This window comes from Anabrus simplex, chromosome 13 (genome assembly GCF_040414725.1).
Source record: "Anabrus simplex isolate iqAnaSimp1 chromosome 13, ASM4041472v1, whole genome shotgun sequence".
Classification (NCBI taxonomy): domain Eukaryota; kingdom Metazoa; phylum Arthropoda; class Insecta; order Orthoptera; family Tettigoniidae; genus Anabrus; species Anabrus simplex.
Window position 1 is genome coordinate 34528462 of NC_090277.1, and position 21073 is coordinate 34549534.

General features: G+C 38.6%; 1 protein-coding gene across 2 annotated transcripts in view; it reads left to right on the forward strand.

Moving 5' to 3' along the window:
* The first annotated feature begins 1062 nt into the window (after positions 1–1062).
* The window catches only part of LOC136884652 (zinc finger and SCAN domain-containing protein 31), a 58567-nt gene continuing 38556 nt past the window's right edge, over positions 1063–21073 (forward strand). For both annotated transcript variants that reach the window (XM_067156890.2, XM_068230200.1), the window contains exons 1-2: positions 1063–1172; positions 11598–11726. In XM_067156890.2, coding sequence (XP_067012991.2) covers positions 11661–11726 — 66 coding nt within the window. In that variant the 5' untranslated portion in view covers positions 1063–1172; positions 11598–11660. The remainder of the gene's footprint in view (positions 1173–11597; positions 11727–21073) is intronic.

The window sequence follows — 21073 nt, forward strand, 5'->3', positions numbered from 1 at the left end:
TTAATTGATGATTAACACTGCTGAATGTAATGTCATGAGATTATGATATACTATGATCACTAAAACGTTTGTGCAAATTTCTACACAATTTTATACCTGTAACACTGTGGATAGTAGGTAGAATATAGCTCCATCTTTGAATCCTACAAAGTCCCTCCTTATCTTATGAGTTTCCTTTCATCATTGTGGTTCCTGTGTATGGTTTTTTTTCTTACATTGTATTTATATTTTATTTCCTGCACAAGTGGCATATCTTGATACTATTGACTGTTACGGTTGGCTGAAGTAGTGTTAAAGAGGACTGATGTACGAGGGGATGTTAGTGTCTATTTCTGTCATAGGTATTAATCTGAGATAGGGATTGCCAATCCCACTCACCTTCTGGTCACTTCCTTCCTCCCTTTGTGAGTTAGCTTCCATTTTCCTCAGCAGAAACAAACAAAAGCAGCACAGGCAAGGCCAGTCACTCCCATCCTTCATGGCTTTGTGAATTAGTAAAAGTAAAATATAACTCCATAAATGAAATAATTATAATAAGCAGCACAAGCTGGTAAGCTTCTTTTCTCCAGCAAAAGATTATTATTAATAATAATAATAATAATAATAATAATAATAATAATAATAATAATAAAGAACAGGCCAACCTCCAGGTGTATTATTGTTCAGAATGCAGTATTTCAGAAAAAGGTAACAAAGAAGGAAAGAAAGAAAAGGAAATTAAAGAAAAAATATGAGGAAGAAAAAGAACAAAAATATATTTAATATAATATTTGAGAGGGGGGGGGGGCGAGAACCTGGGGACCCTCCGCGCGCTAAACGATTTAAATCGCCCGCCCAGTAATTTTAGTTCAGCCCTGTGCTCACTAGAGGCGCTATTGTGCAATCCCTGGCGATCTTTGCGCAGCCGTTGCGTACTGAAGTGAAAAATAACGTTGAGAGTCATCTCTTACTCATTCTTTTTGTAAGCAGCCATCGGATGCAGATCGAGCAGGCAGTGAGTACATTATAACGTACGGTACTTCCTCTGTGACTGTGAACCACTGCCCGCTGTGAACCTTACGTCTTGGCGAATGCGGCCGCTGTTCACCGTGGCCGAGTACTTAAACAGTTGTTTATCAGAACTTCAGGTAACCTAGAATACACTGGTTGTATTTCTTCACACTTGTCGATCGGTAAGCTGAAAATAAATACACGTTCGTTAATGATAGTGCAAAAAATGTTCGAACACTGTTAGCAATGTGAGGTTTTAGAGGCTTCATTGGTGTAAAAAATGCAGCACTTTCCCCCCTAACTAACAGTACAGATCCTTTATCTCAAGTGAAATAGTGCATTCATCAACATCAGTCTGTTTCTCATTGTGTATAATATTTATTTCCGTTGGTTTACTGGTCGTTACACATTGCTTGTGCTGTGATTTATATACTCCAGTGATGCTTTATTCTAGTACCGTACTCAAATGTCTGTTTTCTGTAGCATTGCCCAACTTCATACTGGGTATTTTTACAACTTTAAGCGATTAGTACCGAGGGTATATATTGTACGGCTCAAGCGTACCGTTTTAGTTTTAAATTTCCAAATAAGACAAATAACTTTATCCGATTCGTTTTCGAAGTGGTAGCATTGTTGTGTAAAATAGAATTTTTTGTTCCTATCGCCTAGAGGTGTGACGGTCCAGAAATAATGTGTCACTGCTCCAACTGCTCCAGTGACACAACTGGAGCAGTGACACGTTGCCGGTCCAACCACAGATGGTGCTGAGGAGCATGGCATAGCATGCTGAGCGCGGTGACATGCTACCGGTCCAGTGACAACCGGTACAAACACAAATGTAGCTGAGGAACATAGCACAGTAGGCTTACGTAGCCCAGCGGATGCACGATTTCCTCTGTTCTTAGATTATGTCATGATCACGCCTGTCTTATCTGATTCGATAATGGCACACTGGTGGTAGGTTGAAAGTATCGAAAATATTTGTTTATATTCAATTAATAAATACATACATAATAATGTTATTTGTTTTACGTCCCAATAAGTATATTTACGGTTTTCGGAGACGCCGAGGTGCCGGAATTTTGTTCTGCAGGAGTTCCTTAACTTGCCAGTAAATCTACTAATAATAATGTTATTCGCTTTACGTCCCATTAACTACTATTACGACTTTTGGAGACACCGAGGTGCCGAAATTTAGTCCCGCATGAGTTCCTTTACGTGTCTATTAATCTACCGATGCGAGGCTTGACGTATTTGAGCACCTTCAAATACCACCGGACTGAGCCAGGATTGAACCTGCCAAGTTGGGGTCAGCAGGCCAGCGCTGTACCGACCAAGCTACTCCGCCCAGCACAAATTTATTTAAAGAAGTAAATTACAAGTAGACTTTTTGGAAAAAGTAACGATTATAAGTAATTTTTTAAAATGTAATCGTTACAAGTAATCCAAATAATTTTACCCAGTTGCTTCCCAACTAGGAAAATGATAACATTTTGTGTGCGATTCTTCACTAAGATTGTGACATGTGAATGACCTATAATGTTGTTTAGAAATCGCCGATGATCACTTTGAAATATCTGACGTTTTAAGAAGTATTCAGTGTTGTGAATGTATAATGTTATTGATCTTATTCGCCAGATTAAATGATTAGTTATAGTATTAAAAGTGACGTTTGACTATATTTTAATTATGTTAAGAAAAACAGTCAATAATAATCACAATAACAAAATATTATTATTATTATTATTATTATTAGAAACGTTTTAATGCTGAAGTAGATTACTGTGGATTTCTTTCGTTCACATGAAATATTGAACTCCATACCGGTATGTCTCCGTCCTGTTCTTGTCACAATCTTCCTAAGGGTACGGGACGACGACGGCTGTGTCACTGGACCGTTTGCGAATAGCAGTAACAACACTTCCCGGTACAGCAAACTGCGAGTCGCAGCGCAACACTGTCACAGCAGTGGACCGGTACAGGACGCTGCGATTCGCAGCGCAAGATCGTCACAGCAGACAGCAGTGGACCGGTAGCAGCAAACTGCGAGTCGCAGCACAAGATCGTCACAGCAGACAGCAGTGGACCGGTAGAGGAGAGGCTCCTGGAGCAGGTTGTCACTGCTCCATTCGGAGAATAGGTGACGCGTACCGGCACGCCAGTTCCGACACACCTCTACTGATGTAGATGTTGATTCCCATAGGGAACCTAAAATATTTGTCCTGAGTGGTGTGCTAAGTCCCAACTGACGAGCCTAACTTAGCACACGAGGGCGAAACGCAGGCAACCAAGAATGAGTTAGCTGGAAAATTTATAATGTCCAATAACGGACCATTATATTGGTATTACACCTCTACTATCGCCATACTCGTACAGTTTTACTCCTATCATTCTGTTTTTCATCAATGGTTCGTATCAGTACGGAATTGTGGTGTTCTTTTTCTGCAACCTTTCACTGTGAACCTCAAACCTTCTCCGCTACCTTTTGCAGGAATTTTAATTTAACTCTGTTTACGCTGCCTGTATGCCAGTTTCTTGTAGATGCCGACACCGTATTACATGAGGTAGTGCAAGACCATCTATATAATATATAAAATAAGAGTTTTGTCTTACATTGCTCAGATTTTAAAAAGGGAGGGTATTTCTATATCAGTTGTGTCCACAGTAAGAGGGACATGCATTTTTTTAAATTTTCTGTAATGTCTGCCTGTCTGTCTATCTGTATGATGGATGTATGTATGTATGTATGTACACGCATCACGAGAAAACGGCTGAAGAGAATTTAATGAAAATCAGTATGCAGAGTTGGAGAATATGGCGCTACAATCCAGACCATAAATAATTTTATTCACGCTGAGTGAAGTGGTAGTTTACGGGAAGGCCTAAAAGTTAATTCTCAAATATTGATGTTATTAATCGTCCTATCTTGATAAAAATCGGTATGCAAAGTTGAGAAGTAAGTCGCTGTAATCTAGGCCATATTCACGCTGAGTGAAATGGTAGTTTAGGGGAAGGCCTAACATTTAATTCTCAAATACAGGGTCTTTATTTATGCTTGGCAAGGACTTTCTCGCTCGAACTTGGCCACCAGTGACAGTTCAGTTGCCGGCTACTGCATGTGCGTATGTACGGCGGAATACGGTGCTCAAAATCGTTATCATGAATTATCATGCATTTTATTCACCATTTTTACAGTTTTCGTTGAAAATGTTCCCCATGCGCTCCAAAACATAATCGGTATTTCCTAACTAAGTTTTCGGTTACTGTACCATGTTCTTCAGCACTGATGGATGCAATTGCAGCTCTTGAAGTTCATCTAGTGTGTGAGGGTTGTTCCCATAAACTAAATTTTTTTTACATTCCCCACAAATAAAAATCGCATGCCGTTAAATCTGGGGTACGAGGGGGCCACAAATTTTTACTTATGATCTTCGAACCAAACACGCTTCAGTAAGGAGAACGACCTTTACATCTATTTTGATTGTTTACTGAACCTGTACGTTTGAATCTCTTGGCCAGTTGTTATATTGTCCGATTGATTGGAATGGGTCTCCCTGGAAATTTTCCTCGAAACTTTTGTCTTGTCCTAGCGCACGATTTTCTGCACTTAATGTAAGTATTGTGCAGATATACACGTTCACGTAACGAATATTTCACATACATTACAGCACTATACAGAATCACAATAAAACACTGTAGAATACGACATACAGTACGCAGTAGCTTCATTGAACACTCTATTATCTCAGAGCTCAGCTCTCAGCAACTGCAGGCAAGTGCCAGAAACCGCGCGCTCCAGCGGCCGGTTGCGGCCTATCATCGCCGGCCAGGTCGAGCGAGATTGTCCTTGCCAAGCATAAGTAAAGACCCTGTATTTATGTTATTGTGGTCGTATCTTAACGAAAATCGGTAGACAAAGCCGGGGAATACGTCGCTACGATCTAGGCCGTAAATAATTGTATTCACGCTGAGAAAAATGGTAGTTGAGGGGAAGGCCTAAAACTAAAATCTCAAATATTTGTGTTATTAGTTGTCCATCTTAATGCAAATCGCTATGCAAAGTCGGGGAGTAAGTCGCTATAATCTATGCCTTAAATAATTTTATTCACGCTGAGTAATATGGTAGTTTAGGGGAAGGCCAAAAATGTTATTCTCAAATATTTATGTTATTAGAGGTCGTATCGATAAATACTACATAATTAGAGTTATATAGTATGAAATATCCGATCCTTTATATCTCATACATTGTTACCGTACTGGCTATGATCACTGAGATATTCATGAATTTGGATTTTTGTTACTAAGTCTACATAAGCGCCGGGTCACAAGAAGATTGGCAAACAGAATTTAATGGAAATCGGTATATAATGTCTGGGAATAATGAACTACAGTCTACGCTATAAATATTTTCTAATACGCCCTAATATCACAGAGTCGAAAGAAAACAAAATGTGAAGGCCTACAATATAGAGAACTCATAAAATTGATCAACCATAACATTACATAAACCGTAGTTTTTTGTGACTTGCTTCATGTCTTCTGTTGCCACTCATCCCCGATAGATAGGATTACTGCTGTATACCGTATATTATTTAAATTTGCTTTACGTCGCACCGAGACAAATAGGTCTTATGGAGACGAAAGGATAAGAAAGGGCTAGGAGTTTAAAGGAAGCATCCTTCGCCTTGTTTAAGGTACAGCCCCAGCATTTGCCTGGTGTGGAAAAGGGAAACAACCAAATGCCATCTTCTGGGCTGCCGACAGTGGGGTTCGAATCCACTATCTCCCAGATGCAAGCTCAAAGCTGAGCGCCCCTAAGCACACGCCAACTTGCCCGGTAGTACCGAGTGTAACAGCCTGTCTGAATATTGGTGGGAATTAGCTGGGGAGTTAGACAATTTTCTTCTTTAGCATGCCAATACTCTGGTTCATAAATTTTCTGGTACTACTGGTACATAATACACTAGTTCATCATAGCATTCGAGCTGTTCAATCCCTACTCTTAGGCATTGATTGGAATGAGCAGTGTGTATGTTTAACGGAATAAGATCTGCATATTCCTAACAGATATCCTAAATTCGAAGTCTGGTAAGATATAGTCTATTTCGCTACATAGATGAATAAAGTGTGCCCGCTAACAAGATGTATCGCTTTCAGCTTTATAAGTATATTCACAATTAAGTATTTATTAATTTTCCACCTAGTCAATACAATGATTGCTTAAGGCAATTTTTAATGGTCAAAAGTGGTACATGTTTCATATATTATCAACATCTTCAGCCACATAACACTGTTTAGATGAAAAATATATAAATTGACAAAGTAATGCTTTACAGGAAGTTAATTTTAAGGACACCGTATATTATTTAAATTTGCTTTACGTCGCACCGAGACAAATAGGTCTTATGGAGATGAAAGGATAAGAAAGGGCTAGGAGTTTAAAGGAAGCATCCTTTTTAAGGATTTTAAGGACACTTCCTGTAAAGCATTACTTTGTCAGTTTATATATTTTTCATCTAAACAGTGTTATGTGGCTGAAGATGTTGATAATATACGAACCATGTACCACTTTTGAACATTAAAAATTGCCTTAAGCAATCATTGTATCGACTAGGTGGAAAATTAATAAATACTTAATTGTGAATCTATTGAAGTGCGATACGGACCATGAAGCTGATTTTATGTAATCTTTAAAGTATCTCGCACACTGTAAGCTGACTCCACAGTTGTGTAAACATGTCGTGAACCTGCTGGGCCTTTTACAACTTTTCTAATTCAGAACAGAGGCGATGAAGGAGAAATTGTGGAGGTTCTGTTTCATTTGATCATGATTATACAAATATACGGGGTCAATTTCCTGAAATGTGCTTCAGGGAGAATGCCGCTATGGGTCAAATATGCCACAACTGTCATGATCCATTAAATACAGAGTGCAGTCAAACCAGCCCTTATATTCAGATAAAAAATCCTTGACCTGACCATTAATCGAACCCAAGTGTCCAGGTAAGTGGCAGACTCGCTACCCCTAGCCCGCAGCACTGCCGTGACTTGATCCCTTGAAAGAATTTAGTCACATTTTGTAAGCAAGAAACTGGTGGAGTAAGTCGGAATTTCAAAATAGATATACAGGCAGCCTACATTGCATCAAATTGAAATATCTTCAATCTGTAGCTGAATTATTATTGACATTATTTATCTCCTGCCTGATGTAACAGGCATTTAAAGGCTAACCCAGGGGCTCTTTGTTTGGGATTGCTACCACAGAGTCCTTAGCTGTGCCTAGGATTAATTCTACTTGCTTGCAATCCAGCATTACCTACGCTATGCCAAAAAGTGAATATTTCTCCTTATTTGTAAGAGCTCCATCTCTTTACTCATGTACTGGCTCCTGGATGTTGAGATTATCCATGTTTTCTATATGAGAGCTGTAGATATATTTCTATTTATGTTCAAGAGAATCCCTTCATGCTGAACACATTTTTTTTCCTGTTGTAAAACCATCATCAGGTTTTGAGCCTGAATACTATCACTGTGAGTCACCTACTGGGCAGTCTCAAGTTCTGAGATTTACTGTATCTCCATTCAGTGAGGTGAAGCTCCAGTTTATTCATGCGCATAAGGAGATGTATCTCCTAGAGAATCCCCTAACACGGTGTATCTCAAGGGACAAAGTTTACTGCTTAGACAAAGCCTTTTCTTTCACCTACATTTGAGATACATCTCAATATTTGTGGCAAGAGATAGTTGTCAGGTTTATTAATATCACCCATTATGTAAGATACATCAAAGGGTATGCCACTAGCACTGAGTAAATTCTGTTGCTAGAGAGTATAATTAAGAAAAGTAACCTTCCCCAATTTAATTTAGCACAAGGATGCGGAGCTCGGTATTTATCAGTATTGTGCCCACTTTTATAATTAAAGCACTTGTCACATCATAAAGAGTTTTCCGGTGAGAAATCTTGCCTTTCTCATTGAGCAACTAATTAGTGCACCTCCAACCTACAGTTCGCCATATGTCTGTTATTGTGCACTTTGTCAGGTGTACGGATATTACGTTGATGTACAGCATCTCCACTTTTCATTTCTTGCGTCATTCTAACCTCTTGGAAATTCACACTATTTCTTTACCTTCGGGGCAGACATAACTTTCTTGCTTTATTTACACACAATTCCCATATAAATGTAGACCAAGTCCATGCCTTTCCTCTGAAAACAGGCCTCCTCCTGCAACCGCTGGTCAAAAACACACATTCTCCAACTGTTATTGCTCCATGGTTTGATTTCACCAAATGATACACCTGTGTGCTATATACTGATGTGATTACTAGCTAGTGTATACATAAGTCCAGTGACTCTGTTCATTTCTTTCTGTGGTATACATGCTTTGACTTACCTTTGTAGCTTCCTTATCCAAGTTGTGCATGATAGCCATAAACAGTGACATCTAGAGCCTCCTTGTTTTGAAGTAATCACACTTACTGTCTTATGTCAATATTGAACATAAATACATATGTACATACTTACGTTTTCGTTATGGTCTGTTCTGTCTTTCAGCCTTCTGACTGCAAGCGTCAGTGAATTTACTAATCAGCACCACAATTCTCTATTCATAACTAGTTCTGTCGCCTCATTTAGTAGCCTATCTCTTATCCTTAAATAGTTAGAAACTGAGTCTAACCATTGTTGTCTTGGTGTCCTACTTCCCTTACCCTCAATAAGAGAATCCATTATTCTTCTAGATAACCTATCCTCCTCAATTTGCCTCACATGACACCACACCTGAAGCCGGGTTTTGCATAAAGCTTCATCAAAATCATTCCTAACTTATCTTTTATTTCCTCATTCAGAGTATGCTTCTGCCATTATCCCCTCCCATATGTACCAGCAATCATTCTCAATAATATCCTGTCTACTAACTTATGAATAAGGTATCCTGAGTCCACCCAGTTTTCACTCCCGTAAAGCAAAGTAGATCTGAAAACAGACCAATATAAAGATAGTTTCATGCATTATCACTTCCTTCTTATAGAATACTGTTGATCACAACTGCAATCTCACTGTACTAACTACCATCTTAGAAGAACACACTTCTTAAAAATATTTGAAATTATCTACCAGTTTCAGATTTTTATCCCCAATCTGACATTCAATTCTCTTGGATTTCTTACCTACTGACATCAGTTTAGTCTTGGAAGTCTAGCTTTCATACCATACTCATCGCACCTATTTTCAAGTCCAAGATATTAGACTGCATGCTTTCAGCAAACAATAATTATGACCAAGTTTTATGCATAGGCAGTCTAACCTAACTGAATCCCTCCCTGCCACTTGGTATCATTCAGTAGATGACCCATGTAAACTAGGACAACAAAGGTGAAAGATTAAAGCCTTGTGTTATCCCTGTCAGTACCTCAAACAAAGAACTTATTTGACCACCAATTCTCACTGCAGCTCAGTTGTCTACTTAAATCAGTTTGATTGCTTTTAATAATCTACCCTAAAATCCATTGTCCCCTAGTATGGTGAATATTATTTTCCTTCATACTCTGCCATATGCCTCCTCTAAATATATAAAATGTCTGTTTATCTTGTAGCATTTTTCAGTTATCTAGTGCATACTGACAGTACCTCTATGGTCTGAAACCACATTGGTTTACATCCACTTTACTCTCAACCACTGATTGCATCCTTCCTTCCAAAATGGCATTGAAGATCTTGCCTGCTATACTGATTAGTGAGATACCTCAATAGTTGTTGTTATCCCTCCTGTGCAATTACTGCTTTTGTCCATTCTGAAGGTAATTTACCAACACTCCATGCTAATCTTATTATTCTATGAAGCCATTTCATCCCTGCCTTCCCACTATATTTTACCATTCCAGGTCTAATTTCCTTTATTCTGGCAGCTTTATGACAATGAAGTCCACTTCCTCAAGTGTAAATTCACCAACATCATTTTCCTTCCCTTTAGAAGCTTGTTTGTTTATGACATTGCCAGGAGGATTTCTCTCTATGCTGAGCAGGTTTTCAAAATATTCCTCTACCTGTCAAATGATGTCCTGGGATCTGAGTTCACCTGATTTACTCAAAACATCATTAATTTCCTTTTTCGCTCACTTTGTAAGGATGTCTGTTACTGTCTAGCCTTTCCAGATTTCTTCCAAAACCTTTGCATTACTTCTTGGATCCAGCAGCTACTTGTTTCACTCTATTTCATCTGTGTACCAATCCCTGTCTGCATCAGTCCTTGTTTGGAACCTTTTCTGATATGTCTTCTTTTTACTTTTACAAGCTCTTCTTACTTCATAATTCCACCAACACGTTTGCTTTTTCCCATGTTTACATACAGTTGTTCCTAGGGATTCTCTTCCTATTTCTACTACAGCATCCCAGTATACCACCCGTCCTCTTTCTCTATCCTGAACCAACTTTCTGTCCATTGTTTGAAACTTTTTGCTAATCATATCCTACCCATATTGTTATTAGTCTGCATACAGATTTCACTTCTTCTCTCCTAGAGCCTGGAGTTACTTAGTTCACTATGGATCAGACAGTGGTCCATATCATCGAAAAATCCCAGAAAACCAGCATATTCTGTACAGATTTCCTGAATTCAATGTTTGTCATTATATAGTTACGGATCTGGTGCCCCTACCTGCCCATGTGCAACAGTGAATAGTGCTATGCTTGAAGAATGAATTCGTATCTGCTAATCCAACCAGGACAAAGTATTGCAAATGCTTCCAAGTCTACTTAGCTTCCATATCTTCCCCACCGTGAAGAGTTTCACGATAGTATTAGCAGAAAGCCAGTGTTCAATTAATGTACACATACTCATATTATCAAGAATTTTTAGAAATATTATTGTGGAGAGTTCACAGTATCAAATAGCCGGGCTGAGTGGCTCAGACTGTTGAGGCACTGACCTTCTGACCCCAACGTGGCAGGTTTGATCCTGGCTCAGTCTGGTGGTATTTGATGGTGCTGAAATACCTTAGCCTCATATCAGTAGATTTACTGGCACATAAAGGAACTTCTGCAGGACTAAATTCCGGCACCCTGACAACTCCAAAACCATAAACATAGTTAGTGGGACATAAAGCCAATAGCATTATCACAGTGTCAATGTGAAAAATGGACAACAGCTGACACAGAAAGAAAGAATAGAAACCTCTGAATTGTGATGTTACTCAAATGTGTTGAAAGTCAGATGGAGAGTCCAGGTCACAAATGAGGAGATTGTGTATAAGGTTGGTAAGAGGAGAAAGCTTTAGCAAAAGTAGACCTTGCGAGAAATTCATGGGATACATGTTGAGCTGATTTCAAATGTAAGTATATAGGGTAGTAATTTAGTACCAGTAGGAAAATTGTAGAGATATGAATAGATGGAGGATGTAATAGTTCCGTAGAAGTAATCCAGACACCTGGAGGATAGCACAGGATGTGGTGAAATGGAAATCTGTATCAAACCAGTCTAGAGACTGTAATAGTTACATTGACAATAAAGGAGAGCTACAGGCCTGCTTTCTTACTTGGTTGGTGTATAAATTATTACCGTAATGATTATAGTAATATATGTATTTCCTGTAACTTTTTTTCTTGCAGTAAAAAGTCAGCTGAAGTTATTTTCAGCTCATTTTCATATAATTACTTCTGTTGCTGTGTGAAATGGACCAGAAAATAGAGATCAAGGTGGAACCTGTATGGCTTGAAGACACGGCAAGTACATCATTTGTAAGTATCATTCCCGATTACTTTATAGTGATTGGAATTTAATCGATATTGAAATTATTTTGAGAATAATATTTTATCAGTGAAGTATTTCATCTGGAATAATGTTCGGTGCATAACAATAGGCATAAACTCTCCAACTTTTAAAAGGTACTTTGTCAGATGTTTCATTGCACGACACATCTAGGTGGTAGTCTGGCAGGTATGCTGTATGTTGTAGATATCTGGCCATCGGATAAGTGGTGATGGCATGCTGTATGTCATTCATTGTTATTGCAAATAGTGTGCCATTATTGACATTAGAACTTTGAATTTATGTTACTTCCCCATAGATAGTTTAAAGATTAGGACCTAATTATTTAACACCAATTCTCTTTAATGTAAATTAACTGAGCAGGCCATATAGTTTAGAGATTGAGTGCCTTCATCTTACCTACAGGGCTCTGGGAAGATTCCCAGCAAGTTTGAGATATCATTACTTGAAACTAAGTGCTGATTTGGGATCCATTCAATGGCATGGACTTTGTGTTCTTTATTTGGTAAAAATACTGACAGTGACATTTATGTTTCTGTTCATCACAAAATTACTGATGGTGACTGTTCGTTTCCTTCTTGCCTAAAATCATGAGACGAGGGGATCAAATCCACTATTGCAGTATTGATCATTCTATGTTACCTCCTATGGCACCAAAGATTTGTGCTACTTTTCTCACTGGCTGTGGGTTATATTGGTGTGCGTTAAGGTATGTTTCCTAATTAATAATTTTTGCTCCTTTTTTCTCTTGACTGAATATATTTTATGATGTGGATCAGTGGTAGAGTGTCGGCCGCCGGATCCCAAGATAGCGGGTTCAAACCCGGCAGAGGTAGTTTGATTTTTGAAGGGCGGAAAAAAAAGTCTATTTGACACTCAATGTCGTATGATGTCAGCATGTAAAAGATCTCTGGTGACACATTTTGTGTTTACCCGACAAAATTCATTAAATCTCAGCCATAGACGCCCAAGAGAGTTTCGGTTTACTCGGTCTGCCATCTAGTGGACCTAGAGTAAAACGGAACATTGAAATTGATGAGCAGACAGCCAGATGGTGTCAAATTGAAATGTCTGCACACGGTAGCTGAGGCCGTACGATTATTATTATTATTATTATTATTATTATTATTATTATTATTATTATTATTATGTTGATGGTCAATTCTGGCAATTGGTTTCTCCAATTCATTATATAATGGGCCTGTGTAGTCATGGAGGGAAATTTTTGTTCTTATTTTTTTTATGTTTTTAGTTTTAATGCAATTTCTTATGTTGAATTCCCCCTGGTTCCACTTAATTTATTCTCTCCTTTTTTATTGATATCAATAATTTATTTATGATTATGTTTATTTGCTGATTTGAAGGTTCATACAGCCATCTCCAAGGTGGGAGCTACATTAACGTAACTTGAAACCATTCTCTTGGGTTCTTGTGATTTTTGTTAATGCAAAACAACCATAACATCCAACAGTTATGGAAGCCAATAGAAAATGAAGTTGGGTGCGAAGTATGGGAGGGAGATGATGATTATTTATACTCCTTTGCGTGAAAAACCTATGGCTCGCTCAGGACGACCATGGCTTGTTGCCAGTGCTGATGGCACTCCTGGATGGAGCAGTTTGGGGAATTTGTGAAATTAGTGTCCTTACAATAATTGTAAGTACTCAGCAGTGTTACATAAAGAATGCCTTAAATATATCCCCACACCAAAAAATTTATGCAGCCTAGAAGGATGTGTTAACACCAGCAGGTCATCCTTAGTACTTTTTTTTGCTATTTGTTTTACATCGCACCTGCATAGATAGGTCTTATGGCGACGATGGGGTAGGAAAGACCTAGGAATGGGAAGGAAGCAGCCATGGCCTTAATTGTGGTACAGCTCCAACATCTGCCGGGTGTGAAAATGGGAAACCACGGAAAACCATCTTCAGGGCTGCTGACAGTAGGGTTCAAACCCACTATCTCCTGGATGCAAGCTCACAGCTTCGCACTCCTAACCGCACGGCCAACTTCCCCGGTCATCCTCAGTACTGAGTCCAATCCAGCATCCTGAGAGTTACACATCCACTTCTATTCATCGGTAAGTTGGAACACTTAAATTATAAGCATACTCAGAATGTTTTAAGGAAGCCTCGGACCTGTGGGTGTAATGGAGTCCCCCTCCCATTTGATAGGTGAGGGAATCCTTGGAAGAAACTTGGCAAATGAAGTGGAAATTGACGGAGAGCTATGTATATTAATAGAGTTTATGTAAGACAGAAAGTAGAACTGGTTGATTCAGGAAAGAAGATATGTCTGAATGTGTTAGAAGTTAGTTATATTTAGGTAAGGGTAGGAAATGAGGAAAGGGTAGGAGATTATATAGTATACTTGACAGGTGATATGAAATGGCATAAGGCTTTTAATGCCGGGAGTGTCCAAGGACAAGTTTGGCTTGCCAGGTGCAGGTCTTTTCATATGACGCCCGTAGGTGTCCTGTGCATTGTGATGAGGATGAAATGATGAAGACAACACATACACCCAGCCCCCATGCCAGCGAAATTAACAAATTAGAGTTAAAATTCCTGACCCTGTCGGAATCCAACCCAGGACCCTGGGACCAAAGGCCAGCATGCTAACCATTTAGCCATGGACTTAAGGGGTATTGAAAAGGGAAGGGCAGATTGCAGAGTAGGACTGGTCATCAAGCATATCATTGCACAAAAAATAGTTTCTGTTAGGCTTGTGAATGAGCAAATGCTGTGAGTAGAGTTGGCAGTTGAAGGAATTAGGATGAGAATTGTCTTGGTATACTCACCATATGATGGTGCAGATGAGGATGAAGTTGACAAGTGTTATGAAGCATTATGTAACATTGTTGTCAGGATCAACTCTGAGGATAGTATAGTTCTAGTGGGCGATTTCAATACGAGAGTTGGAAATCGAACTTGAGGACATGAAAGGCCTGTCGGTATGTGTGGGGAAGATATGGAAGTTAACCAAATGGACTCTCATTTAAATACCCCTGCGTGTCATACTGACTCCGATTAAAATCACAGTGGAGAAGTTGTTTGTGCAACCCCAGGGGACATAGATTGCAAGAGGTGAACTATGCAAGTTATTAACCTGAAATTTTGTTAGGAGGTGGATGAACTTATATACTCGCCTAAAATGATGTTTTTGTGTGTTAGATTTCAAGACATTCAGGGAGATGTAGTGGAATTTTGCACTTCTTGCTCTGCTACGTTATCTCACTTCTTTTCATCTGTTTTGAGTGCACAAAATGTCATTTAGGTTTTTTTTTTACAGTACATAGGAAAATGAGCCCAATTTCTAACTTTAGCCTAAGAGGGGTTGCACTTTGCGAGGTTTGTCCCCTGACCTTGTAATGAGGTAGCTGCACAGTCGCAAATAAATGTTACAAGTTATAAATCTCATTGTTAGGTCCGTATTGAGAACTTAGACCTTTCTGAAGGAATATTTTGTGAAGGTCCACCTTTTCAATACATTACTTTTCAATTAATTTACATAAATGTTACATCATTACTATGTCTTAAACGGGACATGTTTTGCCTACCTGTTTAGGCATTTTCAGCCGCTGTTCTTTCAGGAAGACGCAAGTAACTGTGTCACTAACGTCACACAGAAGTCTGTGTAGTAGGGCTTCCTGCACTCTGATTGTGAAAAAGTACAATACGCTACAAAGGAATTGAAAAGGCAATTGTCTAGTAGGTATAAAAATATTTCTCTATACCCTTTGACTGTTCATGTCATGATGGGGAAAAGGAATGTGACCTGGTCTTGCAAATCTAATCTTTTTATCCCATCTTGGTACTTGAGGGCCAGTTTTGGTTTTCCTACTTCCTCCAATGACACTCGTCTGTGCTTTCCTCTGAGATTTCCTGTTTGTGTAATATTTGCTGCTGTATGTTTTGATAAAGGGAAATGAACATCTTTGTTATCCTTTCATTTGGGGAACAAAATATTGTCGGACGACCACATTTGATATCCTCCTCTTTGCAGTACTTTAGATGAAATGTCAGGTAGCATATTTTTTCTGTTGGGCCTGAGAGTTCCTACAATATTTGTTTGCTTTTCATTAACCCTCCTACAAAGGTCTGGTGACATCTACCAGTTGTCAAGATAGAGAGTGTGACCTTTGTCGATGAAATGTTCACACATGCTCATAACAACATTAGTGCTCGCTGGTAAAGAAGGGTCAATCATATAGTGTTATTTCCTGTTTATATGCGAAAGGTGTTGCCGTAGCCTGTATTTGAATCACAAATTTTATATATCTTTATGCCAAATTGGGCATTTTTACTGCGAGTACATTGCACATATGGCATCCTACCACAATATTTCAAGACGACTGACAGTTGAAGCAACATGGCTTCATGTTGTAATAAGATTGTCGTGGAGTGTTAGTAAGGTACCCTACATCTGATATGTTTTTGACAAAAAAATGTGTCCGAGAAGTTCGAAATTATGTCCCACTGGCGACACGTTTTTAAGTCCCTCTCCACCACCTTTTTGGCTTGGCTAAACTGCCATTGAAATTAGTATCACTTCAGATTTTTATTCCAACTTGGTTTTAATTTTATTTCCTGTGCGACTTATGCCCCTAACTGTAATTGGATCTTCTCTGTCCCTGGAGTTATATCCCATCGTTATCTCTTAGTCTGGTGTTGGGCCAGGTGTTGGGCGAGTTTCTTCCGTGGCTCGCTGACTTTCCTCCCCACCGTACTTCGCGTTGCTTGTTGGCGGAAGCTGAGTCTGTTGTTGCCCGCCATTAACGTTGGGTCGCTTGATGAAGATGGAATGAAGGCGTGCTTGGTGTCTTCTCTGGGGCTGGATTTTAGCCCAAACCATGGATGTGGGTTAAATTTCCATTGAAACGGTGCATTCTCACCCTTACATCTTCTGTAATCGTCCTCCTAATTTGGATTTTATTTGCATCCTTATGATAACTAACGTCATGAGTATTGTATCCGGGAGCTAACGCGTCCCTTTCAGTCTGCAGGAAAATGTAAGTTCCTTACCATTTACTTTGGAAGTGACCTTCAAAATCTGGACTGTTGACATCGGAAATCAAATTATAATGGATATTGGTGCAACTTAATTCTCTCAAGTTTCGACTTCAGTGTTTCTCGGCATTTTCTTTAGTTTGTTTTACCTATCACCATTCTCGGGATTCAATTGTTATATTGTGTTTGTTTCATACTAAATGTGCTGAACGTTAGAAAATGATTTCTACCTTGGTAACATCAAATTATATTTATATTATTATTATCATCATTAATTTGGTAAGAAGTTAAATGTATCCTATCTACGGTTTCACGCCTATGTGTGTTTTCATCAAGAAGTCCGAAGTTTCATTTCAGCTTTTAATTTCTCATTGTGGTTATATTTTCCCTTTATTAATTTTGGTTTAGCGGCTTTTGCCTTTTGGTAACGACCTTATATTGTATTATGTGAATTTGTCGTTTGTGGCATTCCTAGTTTGTTTACGTTGCCATGACTACACCAATGTTCTGGTGTTAATTATTCGACGATCGTTTCCTATGTTTTCTTGGTGTTGATTTGTGCCTTTATGGTTATGGCCCTTACTACTGTTGTATTTTGGTTATTTTGACTCAACCCTTTATGTTATTTAATTAATCTTCCCCCTTTCTCGGGGTTGCTAATTCTGTCCTTGGGACAGTTTGGGTTTCATTTTACGTTGACGTATGTATTTGGCGTCGGACTCTTGGGGAAACTCACCGGATTACACCGAAGTAACTTGAAAAGGTTGAATAGTGTTCTTTCTAAGTGACCAAGGTATGCTAATCTGGTATTCCTCTACGATCATCATGTTATCAGAAACGTAGTATTTGTTCATTTTATTTGTATATTTTAAGTGAGCGGCTCACAATTAGTTGATATCTGATTTCTCCTTTTCTTAAAGATTGTTAGATTATTTATGGTCTACTTTTGTTACAAGGATGATGTTATTGATTTATCTTTGATTTTATCAATTAAAATTTACTCATTTTCTTTAAGTAAAGGTGCTCTTTCTTTCATTCATTTTACGGTATGTGTTCTGATAGCCAGTACAGTGGTTGGTCTTAAATATCCACGGTTTGTCATGACACCTCTCCACTTGTTAATGCAAGATTTTCTTGCTTTCTTGTTGTTTGTGTGGAGTGTATTGTGTTTGATTGTGCTTCCACTTGTTATTTATGAACTGGGGCAGTAGTATAACTGCTAGTTTGTATTTTGGGCTGGCCGTTACGGTAGTAGTTGTGGTATTTAACTATGTATCGGCACAATTATTGACCTAATTATTCTCAGTTTGTCAGTAACATCACCTGAAACGTCATCAGTGAAGTGTAGGAAACAAGAAATCAGAAGATATCTTTCCTTGTTCATTATTTCTGAAAAGATTAATTTCTATACACCCATCTTAACTCCAGTATGACTGGATACACGGTTTCCATACCTGAGACATCAGGATACACAAAACAAAGTACGCTTTTATTTCATCCTCCGTTGTGTTAAACTATTTCTTGTTCTTTTCGCTTTTTCCTATTCTCATCTGGAAGTTACTTCAAAACATAATTATTTGTTCTCTTTAGCAATTAAAGAAAATAAAGGGTCCATATAGACTAAAAAGACAGAGTTCTCTGATGGAGCTGTAGCAGCATATTTCTGAAATAAATGCACAGAAACACCACAGTGTGCTTTGAAGGGGTGAATGACAGAATTAGTATCTTCTATTATCCTGTTTCACATGTTTTAATTGTGGAGGTGTGGCGCATCACTCACTGAGTCACCAGTGATATATACATTTCTTGACTCATTAACACTATTTACCTCTTGACACTTCCTCATATAAATTATCTTCTAATTCCTTCATGTACACTATCTTCTAAATCACTATCTAAAACACTATTGATTAACTTCACTAACTCCTCGTGTTCAGAAACGTGTGTGTTGCTAGTTGCCATACTGACTACTGGCACGAAAGTAATTTAAAATATTTCCGAGTCACATTATTCATGTGGTATGAAGGTCAAACAGGAGAAAACTTTGACATACCCTCAGCTCATCCTTCCAGTATACAAAAATCTTAAGTCAAGAGCCATCTGTTACAAATTGAGTAGATTATAGAAAGACAACTGAGCATTAGCCAAATGCGGGCCTACCTCGTCATTCATGTTGTAGGCCATGTGGTTGCAAGCGTTCATGCCTCTTAATCCTAGAGCATTGGAGTAATAGGAATGGGAAGCATCATAAGGCTATTTACTGCTACACATGAGGTGGTAGGGGCATCAGATCCATAACAGACTAAATCATAACCGACTTTGAATTCAGGATGTCTGTTAGGAGTTTGCTGGAATTCCAGGCATTTTTTGATGATACAGATCTCTGTGTGATCTGTAGTGGACTAAGTATCTCTAGGGCTAGGATAAGGAAAGTGAAATCTGCAGATGAATAGGGCTAGAAAATCTCCAGGATAAGGAAATTAGACAAATGTACATGGTATGATTAGTAAAAAGTTTCATTCAGTGGTCAGTAAACAAGTTCTGGATATAGAAAGAAGGGAGCCATGGGTGAGGTATATTGAGATGGTATGGATGAAATGGCTTCATGTTGTAATAATATTGTCATGGAGTATTAGTAAGGTACCTTCAGATTGGACAAAACCTGTAATAGCACATATCTATAAACAAGGGACAGGAAGAATTGCAACAACTATCAAGGTATATCATTGATTATTATACCAGGCAAGGTGTTCTCTGGCATCTTAGAAAGGAGGATGAGATCAGTGGTTGAGAAGAAGTTGAATAAAACTCAGTGCAGTTTCAGATCACAAAGGGGCTGTCAGGATCAGATTTTCAGTATGCTCCAGGTAATTAAATAAAGCTATGGGAGGAATAGACAGTTATTCTTCGTAGAGCTAGAGAAGCCACATGGCATACTACCAAGCAAAAAGATGTTCCCCAGACTGGGGCACTATGTGATTCTTCTTCTCCTTTCTGATAAGTTTCCACATATGCAGGTTGTTCATGTGTAAAACTAAGGGTAGATTATTAAAATCTATTAAAGGCAATTGGCAATTGCCAGGCAATGTTGGCAATTGGCCTGCAGTAAGAATTGATGGTTGAAAGAGTTTTTGGTTCACTGTACTAATTGGGGTTAGACATGGCTGTAATCCTTCACCTTTCTTGTTCATAGTTTGCATGGTTCATCTGCTGAAAGGTATAAAGTGCCAGGGAGGAATTCGGTCAGGTGGAATTGTAAAAAGCAGTCTAGCCTATGCTGTTAACTTTGTCTTAATGGCAGATTCTGCCAAAGGCCTGCAGTCTGTTATCTGAAAACTAGAAAGTAGGTGCAATGAGTATGTTATGAAAATTAGCCTTTCTAAGACTAAATTGATGTCAGTAGGTAAGAAATTGAAGAGAATTGAATGTCAGCAGATTGGAGATGCAAAGTTGGAACAGGCAGATAATTTCAAATATTTAGAATGTATGTTTCCAGGCTTGTAGCACAGTACTTGAATCAAGGTGCTGTAAGTCTAATGCAATGAATTTGCAGATGCAGTCAACAGTGTTTAGTAAGAAGGAAGTCAGCTCGCAGACAAAGCTATCTTCACATTGGTCTGTTTTCAGACCAACTTTGCTTTATGGGAGTGAATGCTGGGTGGACTTAATATATCTTATTCATTAGTTAGAAGTAACAGACATGACATTAGTGAAAATGATTGCTGGTACAAACAGATGGGAACAATGTCTGGAGGCTACTTAGAATGAGCAAAATAAGGGCTATGTTATTATTGAACTCAATGCATGGCGCTGTAAGAATGAACTGGTTTTGGTGATGGGGTCATGTGAGGCAAATGGATGAGAATAGGGTACCTGGTAGTATAATGGACTCTGTTATGGAGGGCGAGAGGAGTATAGGCAGCCCAAGGCAAAGATGGTTAGACTAAGTTTCTAACAATTTATGGATAAGAGATATAGAACTGAGCTGCCACCGAACTAGTTAAAAATAGGGTAGTATGGTGGCAATTCCTAAATTCGCATAGGCTTGCAGATTGAGCACCGAAAAGAATAACAGCCTATAATGACCATGTATGTATGTATGAGATCCTTTTACAGGACCTTTCCTAATGTGCTCATAGATAACAATTGCATTAGCATGGTGTCCGTGTGTGCCACTATTGGCAGCATTCCCTGAAGTGGTTCGGAAGATAACTTCATTCTTTATGCAGTACAGAATACTTTGCCTTTATTACATGATACGCAAACATGCTAGTATCTTGTTTGTGTGTTGGTTCACTTTAGATCACTTC